Source organism: Aythya marila (assembly GCF_965140915.1).
Source record: "Aythya marila genome assembly, chromosome: 11".
Classification (NCBI taxonomy): domain Eukaryota; kingdom Metazoa; phylum Chordata; class Aves; order Anseriformes; family Anatidae; genus Aythya; species Aythya marila.
In genome coordinates, this window is record NC_139052.1 from 1732871 (window position 1) to 1754253 (window position 21383).

Genomic DNA, 21383 nt, shown 5'->3' on the forward strand with positions numbered 1-21383 from the left:
AAAGAATTCTAAAGAGTTGTACAATCATTATCTTAGTCATTGTAACTGGGTAGTTTCTTAAATTAATTTACCCTGAAGAATAAGTCATGACTTGATTATCTGATAATATTTTATTTAAAAAAATAAAAAATAATAAAAAAATCTATCTGTTTCTTAAATATGGCTGCTATAATAATAATAAGCAGATGATAATGTTGTGTAAAATATGTCAGACTTTAAGGCTGCTGGAATGAGTTGTCAGATTATCAAGTCAATAGGAAGTGTGGAGGCTGAGCAGTATTTTAAATACTTCCCCCAAGAAACTGCTATCCTATACATAAACTATATGAAGAAAAATATATAATCTTTTAAATGTCTATTGTTGTATTCAGATAAAAGAGTTAGTTTGGAAAAAATAAGTTTACTCTACTACAAAATGTTCCTATCTATTAATGAAACAAATACTTAATGCTGCTCTAAAAGATGTTTCAAAATAGTGTATGTAAAAAAAGAATAGGAATAAATAATGTACTTCATCTCACTTTTCACAAAGTAACATTTTATATAACGATGAAGCAAAAATTCAGACATATTAAGGTATTTTATGTAACATATCCTATCGTTTGTATAATTCCTGTTAGGGCATACAGCTTTTAATGTTTTTGTTTGTTTGTTTTTGTTTTTGTTTTTTTGTTTGTTTGTTTGTTTTGTTGTTTTTTTTTTATCCTTATACATGCTTTTTCTGTTGTTACAGCATTAAACTTTATTTTAAGTTGTATTTGAACTTCATTGTTTTAAGTTATTTAAATATAAATATATTTAAGTTATTTATAAAAAAAGAAAAAAAAAAAAACTTATTAAGCTGCATCTGTTTCATATGCTTTTAATTCTAAAGGAATAACAAAATGGTCTGGCTGAGATGCATGAATTTTTTTCTGTGACCAGACACAAAGTCTAGTACACAACCCTCTTGCCAACATACATTGGATGGCAGACAAAAATGACAGCCTGCAGCAAATCGCACAATGGACATCTCAAAGGAAACAATGCAAAAACGTACAAAAATCTTCACCACACACTCATGCTAATTGAATTTAATAGGAAGCTCAGAGTTATACTAGGTAAAAGATAGTTGCAACAGGTACTGAATAAATCCTCAAATGGTGAAACCTATACTCACAAGTACAGAACTATGTAAGAGCCTATATAACTGATCTGAACCTTCAGCTAAGATCCATGTGACCTGATGAAGAAGAGACATTTTACTTTTCTAGCTATTAAAGTGTTCAGCTAAGCCCTACATGACTAAAGAGTTATATCTGTTCAGTTTGCCTACAGTTTTCTTGGTATTGCAATTTCTGCTTAAAGATCACCAAAACTTAGATAAAACAGATCCTGGATGATCACTACAAACTCGGGATGGAGTCAAGTCAGTTACCAATGGATTTATATGCTCTACTTTTCATTACAAGTGACAAGAGCCAATCATTTTTTTTCTACATATCAAGTCACTTCTTTGTAACTGCACTCAAGCAAAACTGTCTGCAACAATTCTCTTTAACAAATATATACTTTTTAAGAAGTACTTGTTTAACAGATACCGTGATTTGGAAATAATTTGTGATTTTTGACTTGCTAATATCAAACATCAAAGTGTAGATATAAACTAATCTATGCAGAAAAAATTGTCAACACAGCTACATCTGTAAAGTTTCGCTATGCTTTTGCCAGTTTATCTATTACTTGTTCACTAAACATAAGACTGTACTATCAAACTAAGAAATTTCTTTCAACTTTTGAACAAACAGTCTTAAAGGTTAGGACATATCCTTGTTTGTTTTATTCCAGTATCTTATGGAAAAGGTGAACAGAAAAGCTGGATCAGATCATCTTGATCAATTTTCAGAGTACTTTTAACTTAGAAAATCTCTTCTAGAAACAAATAAATTTTCAGCTGCCTCCATAAAAAAGGGTCTACTGCTAAAAAGAGAGAATGTTCATAGCAATGACCAGCAGTAGCAAACTATTAAAAGATGAGGATGAATCAAACAAAGGAGAGATTCTACTAGAGTTTAACAAGTATTATTCAAATAAATGCCAGAAATCCCAATAAAAGCCTTTCATATCCATTATACTACGATCCAGTCTCAACTTCCATCATGCAATATACCATACGGGAGGTTAAATGATTCTTATGAAAACAAACAGATATACCTTTGAGGATATGATTTGGTATTAACCTTTATAACACTAAAAGTTCAAGAAAACCCAAAGAAAATGGGATACAAAAGCCATTGTACACTGTAATTTCTTTGTTATTGCTACAGATACCTTGGTTTTAATCTAGCTTTATTGTTTGTTTACCACAGATATTACAAAATATAAATAGACTGTGTTTCAGAACTGAAATATAAACTCCTGTGGTTTAAACAGCCATTCTATTTAGCTACCTTCAACAACTACTCACATTTCCCAGAAACTGTTCCATTACACAGGCTCTGAATTTTAATTAACAAGGTTTTTCTTATTTCTTATCTTTTGTATTAGTGTTGATAAATACACTGTGACACAGAAATGAGCTAATCTCACTTGGGGAATCTTATAGGAGACTGCAGAATCTCTATCCTTGGAGACTTTCAAGACCTGACTGGACAAAGATTAAGCAAATCAGTCTGAATTCAGTGTGAGTCCCACTTTGAGCAGGAGATTGATCAAGTGACCTCTTTCATCCTTCCAACCCAAATAAGCCCATGATTCTAGATTAAAGTTATTTTTTCTTAAAATAGCCATATAGAATTCAAAGTTCAACTTATTTGAGCAACTACATAAAACACATTTTCTATGTTAGGAAGATAATTACACATTTGCCTTGTAGTAGATCTATAATAATTTGTATACCGTTATAGGTATGCAAAGTGATGTAAATGCATTCCATAAAACAAGAGATAATGACAATTGGACAATTTCCATGACCTTTAAAAGATGAGATGTGTTATGGTATAATACAGCCTCACATTTAGTTTTCTGTATGAAAAAAGTATGAACTGCATGAAGTTCAACAAGGCCAAGTGCCGGGTCCTGCACCTGGGGCGCAATAACCCCAAGCAGAGCTACAGGCTGGGAGAGGAATGGTTGGAGAGCTGCCAGGCAGAGAAGGACCTGGGAGTGATGGTGGATAGTCGGCTGAATATGAGCCAGCAGTGTGCTCAGCTGGCCAAGAAGGCCAACGGCATCCTGGCTTGTATCAGAAACAGTGTGACCAGCAGGGCTAGGGAGGTGATCGTCCCCCTGTATTCGGCTCTGGTGGGGCCGCACCTCGAGTACTGTGTTCAGTTTTGGGCCCCTCGCTACAAGAAGGACATCGAGGTGCTTGAGCGGGTGCAGAGAAGGGCGACGAAGCTGGTGAGGGGCCTGGAGAACAAGTCCTACGAGGAGCAGCTGAGGGAGCTGGGCTTGTTCAGCCTGGAGAAGAGGAGGCTCAGGGGCGACCTTATCGCTCTCTATAGGTACCTCAAGGGAGGCTGTAGCGAGGTGGGGGTTGGCGTGTTCTCCCACATGACTGGTGACAGGACAAGGGGGAATGGGCTTAAGTTGAGCCAGGGGAGTTTTAGGTTGGATATTAGGAAGATCTTTACTGAAAGGGTTGTTAGGCATTGGAACAGGCTGCCCAGGGAAGTGGTGGAGTCACCATCCCTGGAGGTCTTTAAAAGACGTTTAGATGTAGAGCTTAGGGATATGGTTTAGTGGGGACTGCTAGCGTTAGGTCAGAGGTTGGACTCGATGATCTTGAGGTCTCTTCCAACCTAGAAATTCTGTGATTCTGTGATTCTGTGATTCTGTATCTATACTTTTCTGTACTTTAAACCAACACCATGCATGTCATCTGCAATAATCAGATTACTAAATGATTAATCAAGTCAATAATAATTGAAATACACTTGCCTACATTTTAAATGACTATCTGAAGAAAAGAGGCATTTTCTTTATAAATAAGATGGAACAAAAATTAAGTTCACATTAAATCAATAGAGTAATAAGAAAACACCAGCATTTCACACTCAGCAACCAGTATTTGAATGGTCTAAACATTTCATAAGCCTATGTAATTTAACTCCTTGATATTTTTTTAAAAACATACAAATTCCATAACATTTAACATATGCAGAAAATGAAAATGGTAGGTTAGTTGATTCTTACAAAATCAGGGAAACTCTCCTAATCAGAGTAGAGATACATACTCATAAATAACTATTATACTTTTTATATTAATATTTAATAACAAGAACCAAAAATTCAACTGTTTACATCACTAGATGAGTTTTAAAATGTTAACAGTTATTTTTTTTTTATTTAAAACAGGAAAGAAGCAGAACTTATTAAGAGAAAAAAAATAATTTCTCTGCGCTGTTAGCAGAAGATTAGGACTGTATTTAAACCAGAAACTCAGAAGGGAAAATATTTTAACATGACCTTCTATTAACTTTAATGATATTCAGATAGTAAAATTTCTGGAAAAGCTTTTTAGCAGTGTACATTTAAATTAACAGTCTTACATAGAATACAATTGCAGAATTTAATTATAAAAATTGTCAAACAATCAACCACATATCATTAAAGTTACCAAGAATTAAAACTTGAGCTCTGTAGATAGCTTTGCAATACCTGTCTGAGGAAAGCTAACTTGTAAATCTCATTCCAGACAATGAAATTCTGTAACTGCTTACTTTTCAGACCTAAATAAAGAAGACTATTTCCTTCAGTTCTGTTTAGAAGGCAGATTCTAGTTTACCAATATTGGTTTGTTTTATTAGGAAACGGTTTTACTAAGAGGCCCAGCACTTGACAAGTTTGACTCATAACACAGAGGGAAAAAAAAGAACTCAACTCAGAGGAAATTACTTCCTGATGAGAATAATGTTCCTTCAGCAGTAACCAGAAAATATTACTTTGAATGAATATGCATATGCTTGTCACATAAATTTTACAGTGCTTTCAGACTGAAGTCCAACACAGAATCACAAAATCACAGAATTGTTGAGGCATGGTGGAAGGCACCTCTGGAGGTCATCTGGTCCAACGCCCCCACTACAGCAGGTTGCCCGCAACCATGTCCTCAGGGCTTTTGAAGATCTCCAAGGAGGGAGACCCCAAGGAGAGCTCCATTGCTCTGTCACCTACACAATAAGGAAGCGCTTCCTGATGTTCAGGCAGAACATCCCATGTTTCAGTTTGTGCCCACTGCCTGACACCAGGCACCATTAAAGAGTCTGGAGCCAGCTTCTTTGCACACTCCCTTCAGGTTTTTATAAACATTGATAAAATCCTCCAGAAGCCTTGCCTTCTCCAGGCTGAAGAATGCCAGTTCTCTCATCCTTTCCTCATATAAGATGCTCCAGTCCCTTTATCATCAATGTGACCTTTATTTCATTGCCTCTCTTTAGTCCATGTCTCCCTTGTCCTTGGAAGCTCAGAACTGGATGCAGTACTCCAGGGGAAGGATCTCCCTCCCTATTCTAACTAATTCAGTATTATCTTCATTCCCACATTCCCATTATAAACATGTTGCTTTTTTATTTTTTTTTAAATAATAATGTTACATGTTTTAGTCAGAACTCAGGACAGACTCCCTTCACAGTTACAACAGGTTGTCTACACATAAACGCCATTTACTATTACCTTGGACAGCACCAGTTTTAATGGACATAAAGCAAGTCATTGGCTAGTGGCTGCTGAGTCATGATTCATCTACCAGCCTTTGAAACTTGGTTCTGCTACAGATTTCTCATATAACTTTAAGCAAGTCACTCTCAATGTCCTATTCCCTACATAAGAAAAACAGGTACAAGTCTGATATGTGCTGCTAATACATTAAAAAATATGGCCACACTAGTTTTACACTGCCATAATAATCTCAGCAGGGCTCTAGTCAGCAAAGAGGATGTTGCTGAGTTTCTACCCAGACTCACATTTCTGTCAGTGTACAGGACACCACTCTGTCACAGCCAGATTGTTCTGTGTTTTCATGCTAGCTAACAAGGCTAGCTTGTTATGTCTAAATGAGTTGCTGTGTATGCATAGTACAGGACCATAGTAATAAGTGTATTGCATAGTACAGGAACACTACATGCAACCTCCAGAGGAAAGAGAACATGTGGAAACCATGGACACTCAATTCTTGTGTAGGACACTAAATTCTTGTGTAAGATAGCTAACTTGCCTATACAATCAATTCCTATTGATCTCACTGGAAATTAGGCAACAGAGAGGATCTGGGAAAGCAAGAAGCTTCTCAGCAGTTTTAAGTAAGAACAAGAGATTATTAAACAAAAGTGAGAGCGTCCTGCAAGCTTAAAGCAATGTGGTAGAGCACAGAGCAGGATATTAATAGGAAGAGTTAAAATAGTAAGGCTGCTCCCTTTTATTTTATTTTCATAGGAAAAAACAAGTCGTTCTATCTTCTTTTGGAGCGAAGTATTAAGACCACATAGCTTCAGTGACTTCAAAAATTACTGCCATTAAAATAACCTCAGGCTAGAATTATTATTATAATCAACAGCTGAGGTGATTTATTGAACCTGCTGCACAAATAATCACTTTCTACTCAGTTTCATATTGTTGTTTTCATATACTAGCAAAGTACTATAAGGTTCAAAGGGCAAAGGAAATATGATTATACCAGAACAAAACCATTGGAATTTATAAGTCATGCAGATGTTTCCACTGGTTTTAGGTTTTCTAAAAGCATATTGTATTTTATACCCAAATGTTTATCTGACAATTGTCTTCAACAACATAGATATATTTCTGTTTCTAAAAACTGTACTGCAAACAGAGCAACACACCAGAAATGGATTTGGTAAACAAGAATTTCCTTTCAAAACCATAACTTGATGAAAATAACACAGACTTTCAATTTAAAAGAAACAGCAGTTTTTGCTTTCTTTTATTTTTTCCCAATTGTACTTGAGAAGAAGTACTAAAGTAAAAAAGGAAAATGATTTAGGAAAGCTAACAGACAATATGTAAGTGAAAGTGAAATTATTCACTTTATTTAGCCACAGGTGTATGTAGCCAATCCATACAAAGATTCTACAAAGCTGTAATTTGTAGAGACCAAATCCTTCAGATTGTTATCAAGCAACTCTCCTTGTTGCTTAGATAGCCCACCCCACTAGGAAAAATCCACACCGTTCTCTTAAATCTACATTACAAGAGAAAGCTTTGTGAGAATGATGGCACACACTAGAACACTTCCCTGTCTCTTACATGTCCACAGAATTTCACTATTTCAAGGTTTCCTGAGTACAGCATGTTCCAAACTTTCTCTCCTAAACGTTAACGAGTACAAACCACTACCTTTTCTTAAACGTTTAACATAACTTTAAAGAAAACTTGTCAGTGTAATATTGAAAATGATAGAGGGTGGGGAGCAGGAAAAAAATTGCACAGAGATATCTTAGCCCATTCACATAGATTCCATCACTAAAAATTCCTAAAATCATTCTTCAGCTTAAGACTGGCTAAGAATTTCTATTTTATATAGCCAATCATACACTAGAAAATGCACAACCAAAGAATCACAGACTTCACTGCCTTAAATGACACCTTTGATGCAAATTTATGAGTTTTCATCTGAATTGTTTTGCAATAAAAATAAGGTTTCCTTACCTTGGTGACTGGATAGTGATCTAAATCCAGAATTAGGATGAGCCCATTAAAAAAAAAAAAAAAAAAGGAGGGGGAAAAAAAAGGCAAAGATGGGAAAAGTTGGGGCAGAAGGAAGACTAAAAGTAGCAAGAGAAGACTGGCAGCCTAAAACAATGGCTGTAACTTCCGGAAGGAAAACTGAAACTTTAGACATGGGAAATATGATAGAAGAATCTAGCCAGCTTGAAGAAATAAAATGTCGGATCACACATTCAAAAAGGGAGCAAGCTAGAAGCATCAGCACAAAAAGCTTGAGATAAGATGTTAATACAGAAGTAGTGAGAAAAAACAGTGGTCTAATATCAAAGAATATTGCAGCCAAAGATCTGGTCCACCACGACAGGGAAGACAAAGGGGAAGACAGCGTAAGTGAGAGCCAGCAGCAAGAGAAAGGAATGGGAACAGTCATAAGTAGTAGAGGACATGACCTACTGAAACCATCAGATTTTACTAGCTGAGTCTTAGCTTCGGCAACTTCTTTAAATACCTTGTAAAATTGTTTACAATAAAATACAAGCGTCAGTATATGGGAGGATATATGCTTAGAGTTGATCCACAATTTATCATAAATTGCTACAACATTTTGATTCTGTGCAAAATAAAAATATTACTAGTAATTTATGCTGACAATTAGATTTTGCAATCTACTATAAGTTACATTCCAATATTCACAAAGTAACATGCATTATGAGATAAAAAATGTTTACAAGACTTACAGGCTGCTGGGGATCTGGCAGATCCACGAGCCTGTATGTTAGCAGTAGCACCTTCACTATTAGGATTTACTGTGGAAGCCTTAAAGCTCTCAAGATTCCATTTCTCCCATACACATTTCCTTGGTTTCAGACCTGGAAAACAAAAATTAAATTTAGAAAAATGTTGGTGTTACTTCTGAAAATTACCCCATGAATCTTTCCAAATTAAATTAAAATTATTTTATTTCTTTCCTGACTCCAATGTTCAAATTTTTATGCCCATGCTCAACCTTAAGCTTAGGAGCCACGCCTGTTTAACTGAAATATAGCCATATATTTAAAGTAAACCAGCATCTTTATGGACAGATTTTGCTATCTCCTTTCTACTTCTGCTTGGTTTTGCACATGAACGAATATCCGTATTTTGTGGTTGTTCCAATTCCAGTAATTTAATACATTTGCATATTTTTTGGTGAGGTTGTGAATTACTCTGGCAGCAATACATAATTTACTTTACTCAGTGGTTTTCAGTATTCATTCCAGTAGAATTTTGCACAGCTCTCACACTATAAATTTCATGCAGATACAGAATCTCTGCCATAGCAATAGTCTTCTAGTTTCTTGGGGTTTTGTTGTTGTTGTTGTTATGTTTTGTTTTGTTTTGTTTTTCAGTCTGACTAAATTTTGGTTAATTCTGTCCATCATCTCTTTATAGTGGTTACACATTACAGACTCTACTGTGGGTTTATCCAGCTCTTCCAAGTTAAAGGCCCACTTGAGGTTTGGTGCACATAACCTTGAAATACGTAAACCTTCTCTAAATTAGATTTTTCAGGGTATTTTTTTCCATACATAATTTTCTCTGTCTGTAACTAAAAAGAAAATTCTGCCCAAGAAATGGTGACTGACATAGAGAAAGGTTTTGAGAAAATGTTTTTGTATTTTGTGTCTACTTCAAAAACATATTTCTATTGCATTTGTCAATCAGCTTCAACATACAAGATAATGAATTCCACATTGTTATGAAACCTGAATAAATGAGCACTAAAGATAGAAATCTGCTCTAAATCTAAGTTTTGGAATGGATATTAAGTAACGTATACAATCTAAGAATCATAAACTCTTACTGTTAAGACAGTAAATACAGATATTTGATCACAATACTATTGCAAGAGAAGCTTCTAGTATAGGTACAGTCAAAGCACTGTAAGAATATTTTATACAAACTGACTGTTTTTTCTATAGGGAGATCAAGGAATGATCTCCTAGTCTTCTGTTTAACTAAAATATATATATATATATAATTACTATGTTCAGCAGCTTTTCTGGTAATAAGTACAGTTTTTCTCAGGGCTTGAATTTTAAGACTTGTATCCTGACTGCATTTATGTGCTTACCATAGATTCTTCCAAAATATTTCTCCTACAGGATATCATAAAGAAAGCAGTGAAATTAAATCTGCATTCATCAGTTCAATTATAAGCTATGTCTTCAGATACGATTATATCCTTGCTGGATAATTCTGCAATAGTTAAGCACTTTTACAGCTAAAACAGTTATTCCAGAACAGTCACTGCAGTAAAGCAATGACTGGGCTGGATTACAGACTGTATATAACCTTAAAAATAGAGTACTTTCTTTTCAGTGTCATCCTGATAATCACCACCTCTAAAAAGATTATCAATTCCTATCCACTCAAACTTTGAGACATACAAACTTTGAAAGACAGAGACATCAGAGCTCATATAGTTCTAATACAACATGAATAAGGGGGACTAGATTTTCAGATTTAACTTTGCCCTTGAAATAGCTTCATTTAATGGGGAAAATATTTAATTCTCATCTTATACATAATCTTATCAGGATATACAATCATCTTATACAGGAACATTTCCAAAAGTGTAGGTAGATTGTATCATGATAGAGAGATAGAAAGACAAGCAGGTTCTGTGAAATGTCTCACATTCTCAGCAAGACTTCCTCACTATTGAACACCGGAAGGTCCAGTTCAGCTTATCTCACCATGCAAATAAATAATTAGAATGTAGTATGCTTCCACAGGATCAGCTGCGTTCAGACAATAGAATACTAAACAGGTTTGCCAAGACATTTATACAGCATAGTTTAAAGTAGGTTACGTACTTTGTTTGACATTGTTTTGCCAAAAACACTTTGAAATGTCAGATCCAGTTTTATTTTTTCTTAAACTAGAAAGAGAAATAATGTCATGGATATCCAGCTCAGATTCTTTGTCTTCTTTCCAGACTACTGTTTTACACTGTTTATTCATATTTATATACCAATAATAAAAATAATAAAGATATTGTTATCAGTGCTATTACCAGCATTATCACCTGAGCACAGACTGGCAGCTTTGACAATAGTATTCCCAGTACTGAATTTTCTATATATGTATATCATTACTAGGGAAAAAAGCATTAGATTCTCACTGAAATGTACATCTGGTGGCCTGGACAAAATATGTCTCATAAAAAAATAAAACACAAAAGAACAACTACCAGTACCTGATATCCACTGAAAAATTAAGTCTACCAATCCATCCTTAAAATCATCATCAAAATTTTTAATGGATTCAGGAAATGCTTCACAGAACGTGACATAGATGACTTGTGACAAACAGTCAGGATACACCTACCAAAATAAGAATAACACTGTATCTACCCAGGTGACAAGAAGAGCTTTCATATTACATTTTTTTTTTTAGTTAATGTAAAAATATTAAAGTGAAGTGTAGTAATTGCAAAACCATTCTGCTAAAAAAAAAAAAAAAAAAAGTACAACCTTTTATTACTTCTGTGAAACTTTAGGCAACAGTATCATCTGTAAGGGAACTGATTTGGGAACTCAATAATTTGCTTAGCCAATGTATAAGTCTAAGTCCCCAGATAAGACTCGGCTAGACAATACTAATTTAAACAAATTATGTACTTTGAATGAGTCGCTTAGGGCTAAAATTAGGATGCAGAATAAAGCATTACATTAATAACATATTAAGTATATTAATTTGTTAATATTTAGCTAATCACAATAGTTAATTAAAAACAAGAAAATTGGAAATATCTCATCTTTTAATATTGTATTATTCATGCATTATGTGAGCCAAAATTTGACTTTTGATAAAGAAGTGATAAGTTCTCTCTTTTCTTCAATATTTGTTTCCTCTCTTCTACTTACATGCATGTATCTCCAGTTCTATTTTGTACCAAATGCTGCCAAACTGATTACATGTAAATTTGTTTATGTGACATGTTAATAGTTTTATGAGCCCAAATATAGTATCTCTATACATATCATTGAAAATACTACGTAAGTGTTCATTTACCTGAAAAAAAGTGTCTTTAGCCTCAATGGGAACAAGAAGAAAAAGCACCACAAAGTTTTCTGCAATTCTATCAAAAAAGTGGTCTTGATCTTCTTGGTTAGGCTTCAAAGGGAAAAAACAAATCAGGAGAGAATACATCAGCGTAAATTCAGATATTGTTGTGTGCTAATATACTGATGCAAGAGATTACTGAAGCTCATGTTTATTCACATATGATGGGAGGCATTGACAATGCAAAGGAGCACCACTTATTCCTAAAATAATTCCACCTCTTCCTACAATATTTTGTTCTAAATGTATTAAGAGTTTTTTTTTTTTTTTGTAGTATATTGTAGTAGTTCCTGATTCAGAATAGCACTTAAGAACATGAGTTATCTGAAGCGTATGTTAAGTATATCAGCTAATAATTAAGATGGACTCTAAGTGCTGTACTGAATCAAAACCGGTGTACATAATCATAGTCTCCTACCATGTGAGTATTTTCCTTTTCTTCTTAATAATTGTGACTACCCAAGATAATAGAATACATGCATTATGTTTGTAACCTAAATATTGCAAAATCATATCCTATGTAAGTCCTAGCACCGTTACAACTGTGTAGACAATTTTGATCTAAAGGCATTGTAAGCATCGTGGTATACACCTGCTAACTAAAGTAGCTCATCATGTGCTCAACTACTGCTGTTTAAAGGTACATGTAAAGTTAGTCTTGGACCTACATTTGATGTAATTAATCTTAATTAGTAACTTGTTGCATTTTTCTACTTACAGAATCTATAGATTATTTCTTGGATAATAACAGACCAAAGAATGCTTTAAATTCATTCGTACCTTAAACTTTTGGAGAAACCACCACCAAAAAGAATCCTGAAACACTGAAATAGATGATTTTGAGAGAAACAAGCTTCTCCAAACTTTAAGAATGTCTTTCTGTCAAAACAACAGTAAAACATTTATTATATTGAGATTTAAAAACAACAACAACAAAAATAGACAAAAAGTACAAAGATTTTCATTTCGAACACAGTCTACAAGAAAGTAGGAAACTTCTTTCAGTTCAAGGAAATACTGATGGGAAAAAAGCTTGCAAAGGAAATGCTTAGCTTTTACTGAGAAGAAAAGGTACCTTTGGGTACCTCAGCATTAAGTTATCAAAATATGGGGACTGATCTGCATTTGCTGGATACCTGCAAATCTCTCAGCAGTTTAGTGCTTTTATTTTCTGTAAACCTTAAACTAAAAGTTTAAATATATAAAAATATATTATTGGATATATATATATTATCCAAAAAGACAAAAACTAAAGTATACAGAATGAATAAGACAGCAAGTCACATTTGTTACATTAAAATCCTAACACGATTAAAAATATTTAAAATCACAAATATTGTAAATTACCACAACAGCAAAGCAGATACAGACACTGGATTAACTTTGACATTAGGAGGCAAGCACTGATTCTAAATTGTGTCAGAACTCTGTGCAGAAGCACTAACATGATCTTGATATTCCTTGCATCTTGGTTAGCTCTGTACATTTGCACATATTCAAACAAAAATTTTAAACCAGTCCTACAATGACTTTTTAAAAAATGTGGTATTCAGAAAGCTCTATGAGGTTCTAGCTTCGTACTAAAAACAGAGCTATTAGGAATAGCTGTAGATTATAAACTCATATGAGACTTTTATCCAGTCTAAATAGTAAGGTCAGCAACCAGTCTTTGAGCTCCAAGACATTAACATTAGGGTTTATGAAAAAACAAAAAAACAACAAAACAAAACAAAACAAAACAACAACAACAAAAAAACAGTTTTATATTTTGTAGGACTAGAGATTATTTCTGTATTGATATTGTACTTTCAACTTAAACAAGAATATTTCTGTTTGTATTTAAACATTTTTACTCAGAAAAGTTACACTCATTCACAGATATGCTTTGTGTCTTGTCAGTGGGCCACTATTTAGACAGAAATTATCAAAGCTGCTCAGTTATCTGAAATTTAAATCCATCCTCCACACTGCACTACTCCTTTCAATCAGTGTGACAGTATTTGGACTGGGACAAATGACAAGAATTGACAGTTTCTTTCCTTTATAAGTATATTCATTCAGAAAAATGTAATATATAAATAACATAACATTTCCAATATTCTTCAACTGTTTTAACAGGATAGACCCGGGGAACTATAGGCCTGTTAGTTTGACCTCAGTGCCAGGGAAGCTCATAGAGTAGATTATCTTGAGTGTCATCACGTGGCATTTGCAGGAGAAGCAGGAAATCAGGCCCAGTCAGCATGGGTTTATGAAAGGCAGGTCCTGTTTGATGAACCTGATCTCCTTCTATGACAAAGTGACGCACTTAGTAGATGAGGGAAAGGCTGTGGATGTGGTCTACCTTGACTTCAGTAAGGCTTTTGACACCGTTCTCCACAACATTCTCCTCAAGAGACTGGCTGCTCATGACTTGGACTGGCATATTCTTTGTTGGGTTAAAAACTGGCTGGATAGCCGGGCCCGAAGAGTTGTGGTGAATGGAGTCAAATCCAGTTGGAGGCCAGTCACTAGTGGAGTCCCCCAAGGCTCAGTGCTGGGGCCGGTCCTCTTTAATATCTTTATCTATGATCTGGATGAGGGGATCGAGTGCACCCTCAGTAAGTTTGCAGATGACACCAAGTTAGGTGCGTGTGTTGATCTGCTCAAGGGTAGGAAAGCTCTGCAGGAGGATCTGGATAGGCTGCACCGATGGGCTGAGGCCAACTGTATGAGGTTCAACAAGGCCAAGTGCCGGGTCCTGCACCTGGAGCACAACAGCCCCAAGCAGAGCTACAGGCTGGGAGATGAGTGGTTGGAGAGCTGCCTGGCAGAGAAGGACCTGGGAGTGATGGTGGATAGTCAGCTGAATGTGAGCCAGCAGTGTGCTCAGCTGGCCAAGAAGGCCAATGGCATCCTGGCTTGCATAAGAAGCAGGGTGGCCAGCAGGGCTAGGGAAGTGATCGTCCCCCTGTACTCAGCTCTGGTGAGGCCGCACCTCAAGTACTGTGTTCAGTTTTGGGCCCCTCATTACAAGAAGGACATCGAGGTACTCAAGCAAGTCCAGAGAAGGGCAACGAAGCTGGTGAGGGGCCTGGAGAACAAGTCTTACGAGGAGTGGCTGAGGGAGCTGGGCTTGTTCAGCCTGGAGAAAAGGAGGCTCAGGGGCGACCTTATCATACTCTACAGGTACCTTAAAGGAGGCTGTAGCGAGGTGGGGGTTGGTCTGTTCTCCCATGTGCCTGGTAACAGGACGAGGGGGAATGAGCTAAAGTTGCGCCAGGGGAGGTTGAGGTTGGATATTAGGAAGAACTTAATTGAAAAGGTTGTTAGGCATTGGAATGGGCTGCCCAGGGAAGTGGTGGAGTCACCATCCCTGGAGGTCTTTAAAAGATGTTTAGGTGTAGAGCTTAGTGATATGGTTTAGTGGAGGACTGGTTAGTGTTAGCTCAGAGGTTGGACTAGGTGATCTTGGAGGTCTCTTCCAAACTAGACGATTATGTGATTCTGTGAACATAGATTGTGAAATTCAGTATGTATAATACTATTTAATGATAAGGTAATTTTCATAGTCACAAAAGTATTTTTTTCTTTTGATTAATAATAAATTCTTGTTATGAAAAATGGATCAAAAGTCTTGATTTCAGAGTATCTGATGACACCAGTAATCCAAATTAGTGACAGTTTTATGTTAGTAACAACTAGACTCATATTACTTTTAGGAATCTGTTCTTTTTCTTTATACATATTTCTTTAGCAATGCAATCCTACTGATGCTACATAATGAAGCAATTTTTTATATCCACTTAAGTTATCAAATTTTTAAAATGTTTCTATAATTAGAATCTAAATTCATCCTTAAAATAAATTACTTTTCCCCTTGTCATTAAATTTATATGCTAAGTATGTTTAATTATCTAATTTGTATTAGATTACATTAAATATTTGCATTTTAAAAATAAATATTAATTATGGATTAAAAACTTCCACTTCAAGGGAAAACTAGAAAAAGAATCTAATGTACTGTATCTTGGCCTTTCACAGTGCCATGAATTCTTACTCTACTCTACTACAAAATGACTTATTCAAGGAAAATGTTATCCTGGGTCAACTAACTGGCGACAGGAATAGAGATCACTACCTGAAGCTGATCACATACACAGGAGAAACATAGCTCTAAATTACCCCTATTTTTCAAACATTACTGAAAGCACTGAATTCACACACAAAGAATATGCCTTCTCATATGTCTGCTAGGGAAATAACTGAAGAATTTAAAGACATTGCTAATTCCCACTGAAACCAGTAAAAAAATAGAATAGAAGGGTTAGTGTTACAATAATACTGTAAACTGTCATTTACAAATCTCATGGCTAATTTAGTCCAGGTGGAAAAGCTTTACCTTTACATAGAAAAATTACCTCACATCAGTCATATAAAAGATGGGTGCATGCACACCAAAGGAATTAGCATATTGTCAAATAAATCCTTCCTTGCCTGACAAAACAGAACTGTTAACTAGCATTAATTAACAGTACACATGAAGCATCTTTCTCACATTTTTCTGTTGCAGGTCATATACAAAGTATAAGGAGTATCTTCACTTTTTAGGCCCTCAGGTGGGAGACAAGGATATACTAGAGTATGCAAAAAAAAACACCAAACAAAACAAAAAAAGCATGCAATTTAAGATGATGTGTAACATACATGCCAAAGGGGAATGAAAACAAAACAAAACAAACAAACAAACAAAAAACAAAACAAAACAAAAAGCATATTCTATATTGTAATTCTGGGTTTACCTTGGTTTTGAAATTCTTTTTAAGTTTAATATTAGTTTATCATTATTTATTTTAGTACTTTCATTATTGGTCAACTCTGGGACAAAGGACAGGGCAGCAAGAAGAATCCTCCAACAATAATGACTCCTAAACATAAAAAGCTCCTAGATTTGTCAGTTTTGTAACTTCAAGAAATGCTAACAGCAATACTAAAACATGTATGAAAATGAAACACGATGAATGAGTCAAAATATTTGCAATACTCCTTATCAGCAGCTTCTGATTAGGCTACTGAAACAAACAGTACATACTTGGAAATGCTGAGCTTTTATAACTAAGTTCCAAAGTTTTGGAGCTTCCAAATGTCTTGGTAATTCTAAAAGTTGTTTTATCTTGAAACCAGGGTAGTTACAGTTCTAAAAAGAAAAGAAAAACCTTTAGTAACTAAAGCTGATTATCATGTTCCCTTTGTGTTAATGTACAGAGAAAATACTATTTCAAACATATACTTTTTTTTTTTTCTAAAGTAAGAAAAAACTATTTCAAATGTAAACTTTTTTTTTTTCTTTTCTAAAGTAAAACCTAAAGACTATTCTATAACAGATGTGTTCACTTGCTGGTGATGCCATTCTATAAAATATTTTCTTTAGTAGTTGCTTTATTTTATTACACTAAGAATCAGTCAAAATACATGAAATGACCACTGCAGTCTTTGATACAGTTTGTTTCTTGTGGATTTCTACTTCCTCAAAACTTTATTTTCTATCAGAAAATATGACTAATTTAATTCCATGTTTGTTTGTTTGTTTGTTTGTTTGTTTTTTATAGTTGTTGTGCTTTTTGCTTCTTTCAACCTATATATATTATTTTTTTTCAATTTCAGATGATATTAACTATTTCTTGGCCACTTTGACTATATCTGCTCTGTCTTGTCAGCTCTGGTATGAGTTTCCAGTCATGCACAAACTTTTGATTGTCCATAAAGCTGAACTTTAATAAGCCAAGCTACAAATATATTTCCTTATGTTAAAATTTTTGCATCCCTCAACATATTAACTCTATGGGTTATTACTAATTTATGGCCCAGTTTGGGGAGTATTCACATTAGCATTTCAAATACCACATTCAAATATAAGAACTCATTTATGCCTGATTATGCCCAGAGTTTAACCAACAACCAAGACCTATTAGGGTTGAGACATTCCAAACAATCAAGAGACACATTTGTTCTTCTTCAAGTCCCTCGCCTAGCACACTGGAAAGTCACAGACACTAGTCTCCAAAGATGTGACTGTAATATGTCAAATGAATAATATTAATCGCCATATTTATACTATGTGGAATTTCCATTATGCAATATATCTAAAATTATATAGTCTAAAAAAATTGATACTGAATTCTGAATGAGTGAATCTCAAGAGTTTTCTTTCCCTTTGGTATCGGAGGTATTTCTCTGATTTCCAGTTTGAAGAATATTCATAAGACAAAATACTATGTAGTTTTAAAAATATAATTAATGTAATAAAGCTCACCTCTACGTTTCTACCTTTTGATTCCTCAACAATGTAGTTGGCAAACTGAAAAATGTTTAAATTCATAATTCAAAATTAATGCTATTTAACTGAATTATATAAATAGTATTTTCAGCTAAGACAATTCATAAAATGAAATGTGAATTTACTTGAGACTAGGAGCAATGGTTTAAAACTGAAAGTTATATGTATTACAAAATATCCTTGGAGATAACAAAGAAAAAACATTTTTCAAGTTTTTTTGTTGTTGTTATTGTTTTGTTTTGTTTTGTTTTTCCCACAAGGATACAGAGATAAATGTAATCTCACTTCTGGATCCAAGGAAAAGATTTGTAAATTTTGTCTTTCTCATTTAACCATTAAATAGAATTAAAAATAAGAATATACCTTTACTTTCTGCATCTCACTTGTCCGAGTCAGTAGTTTTTCTGCATCAGTTTGCTCAGAAGTAATCTCTTTAAAAAAAAGGCAAGTTTTAGCTAGAAATAGGGTCTGGATTGATGACTTTATGGATTAAAATTTAATCAGGAAAAGACTTTTCAAATATCTGGATCTACATCTAAATGTTTACATGCATAAAACTTAACACACTGTATCATCCCACTGCATCACTGGAATGATTGGAAAGCTTAAAAATACCTATTTTTATCTTTCTATATGTCTCATATTTTCTTTATAACACCAACATCTGTGGAGAATGACATGTTTTCGTAGTCACTTTGGTTAGGCATGAAACAAAATGTTCATAAGATCTAGGCAGAACTGGAACTTTAGCTTATTAGATTTTTTTTTAATTACAAATTTAACACTTCACACTTACAAACTGAGGAAAAGCTGAAAACAATGATCTGGAACAGCACCTTTCATTTAAATAGTACCTAGAAAATTTGTAATGTGCACATTTTATTTTACTTAAATTTCTAGAATTTAGCAAGCTGTTAACCTCCAATTTGTATCTACATATGCAGTCTTAATTTCTTTGGCTATTACTCCAAGCTGTTTCCAAGAAGTAGGCAGAAATCACCAGTTATGTAGGCTTTTTAAAGGTATTAGATTTTTTTTTCCTCATTTTCTAACTATAGTTGCTATTTGAAAAATATAAAATGACTGTTACTCCGTTCAAGGTCAATAAGCTGTTCCTCTAGATATGCTGGTCCACACTGTAATGAAGATATTTTTTCAGCATGTTTCTTTAGATCAGTGATGCATGATTTTATTCTGTTCTCCAAATCTGAGAGTGAGCTGACGTTCAATGGAAAATGTTCATACAGAGATTTAGATAGAGCATTGAAGGAACAGTCTTTTTGTAACTTATCCACCAAAGAATGAGGCTCATCCAGAGAGACGCACCTTGGCCAGCTGTTCTGTAATCGATACATAGTAAAAATAGTTATTTTTGAATATAATACAAATTAAAAGATTAAAACCTGTGAAATTTATTTTGAATAAAGATTTGTAATACTGGCATAAACGCATTTTACGTATATCTCATAAGAACTTCTAATGTTGGCAACATTATTAACATAGACTGCAATTTCCTCCTGTCCCATGTCCTGCATCCAGAGGTGATTATATCATCTCAAAAAGAGAGAAAAACAGAAATAGGCCAGGGAGGCCATTAGAGCATACACAGAGTAATTAAAAAGACTATAACTTTTCAGTTAGAAAAGGAGATAACTGAAGGAAAAAAAGGTTGTTATGTTTCTAAACAGACAAATAAAATCACGTTCAATTTAAGTTCTCTGAAGGGATGGTAATGCCTTCCATCTGTTGAGAACAGTCTTGGAAGCATAAGAAGAAACTCTGCTCCTTGGTCTAGCAAAGAATTTAAACCAGTAGCTTAAATATTAGAACAAATTGTTGAAACCAGTAGTAGTCTTTTGAAGTTAATCATCAACTTGGTTACTTTCCTGAAATAACTTAGGAAGCGTTAATACAGAGTAGTCAATCTGTTTTTAAAACCTCTAATACAGCTGAAAGACAATGATATGTTTTATCATAATAGTAGGACAGCAAGACAAATTATTCACCACTACCACCCCCAAATCAAACGGAAAGCAAACTGTTAATACACGTGTTCATTTTAGTGTAAAAAAGGAAAGGTAAGTAAAACCAATTAGAAAATTAAAACATAATCATATTTTGTTTTGATGTTATCCCTAATTAAAATGTTTCATCTTTTTAATGTAAGATTGCTCCTCTTAAAAACATGTCTTTTAAATAAAAATTAAATTCTTATAAGGAAATGTTCCACTTGTCAAAATATTTTTACACATTGTTGTGTCATTGTTTCTGTAAGAAAAAAAGTTTTGGTTCGATGCAGAAGATCAATTTTTCTCATAGTTCTGTAGTTAAAGGCTTTGAGTGAGGCTTTGATTTGCAAATAATGTAGGTAGGTCAAAAAGAATTTTCTGTTTCCTCCAAAAATAATGTAATTTGGAAGAATCACTGATATCCACATTACATTAAATTCTTTAACAAAATATAAAGTCATATTGAAAGATTTCCTAACAGTCTTATCAGTACAAGAAAACAAAGAAAGCTCATTAAAAAACAAAACTAGCTATTCCCCTTGTCATACTCATCAGAATGTTTTGCCTCAGGACTCAGGACTTTGTGTTATGTTAGTAATGCTGTGGACCAATCAAATATTTTAAGCAAAGCTTGGGTCTGTGTCATCACTCAAGCATGATTCCAAGAGTACAAAACTTCTATACAGCAGACAAAAATTTTCTCCATGGTTTATCTTTGAGAAAAAGGAAAGTTAACAACAGAAAGGTTGCTCTCTTGAAGATTTGCCATTTCTACAGACCTCTTAGTTTCCACTGCCTGAGGGTCTAGGAAATACAATCTATGTTCAAACTCAGTTCTCAATATTTATATTCACATGGCTTTGCTCATGACCCCACTCCTGCACATTCACTTCACCATACACATGGGTAGTTAAAATAATAAGCACTCAGACTCACCAAACCTTGAGACTGTAAGAATTCTTCAAAAGTCAAAGGAGGCTTTTGCATTTTTCTACTGACATACGGTAAGAATTGTCCTTGCCAGAATGCCTTAAAAAAAAACTAAGATAACACATATCAGCATGTATTTAAACTTTAGATAATTAAAATTGACAGTCAAAGCAATCACCGTAGCTTACATAGAGCATGCTCATGGTCATTTCTTGCAATAAACAGAAGAATCACCCCACAATCTTAATAGAAACATGCTGAAAATGTGAAAAATACTCAGTTTTTCAGTAATCATAGAAAATAATCATAGATGCAAAACTTCCATTTTCTTCTAAATATCTCCACACAAAATA

General features: G+C 34.3%; 1 protein-coding gene across 1 annotated transcript; it reads right to left on the reverse strand.

Moving 5' to 3' along the window:
* Positions 1 to 5064: 5064 nt before the first annotated feature.
* FAM227B (family with sequence similarity 227 member B) lies at positions 5065 to 21087 on the reverse strand (the record flags this gene model as incomplete). The annotated part of the gene is made up of 8 exons (XM_082769142.1): positions 5065 to 5153; positions 8403 to 8534; positions 10907 to 11033; positions 11725 to 11826; positions 16847 to 16951; positions 18455 to 18522; positions 19182 to 19431; positions 21037 to 21087. The coding sequence occupies 8 exons, from the start codon at positions 21085 to 21087 to the stop codon at positions 5065 to 5067; spliced, it is 924 nt and encodes a 307-aa protein (XP_082625268.1).
* Between the last annotated feature and the right edge of the window lie 296 nt (positions 21088 to 21383).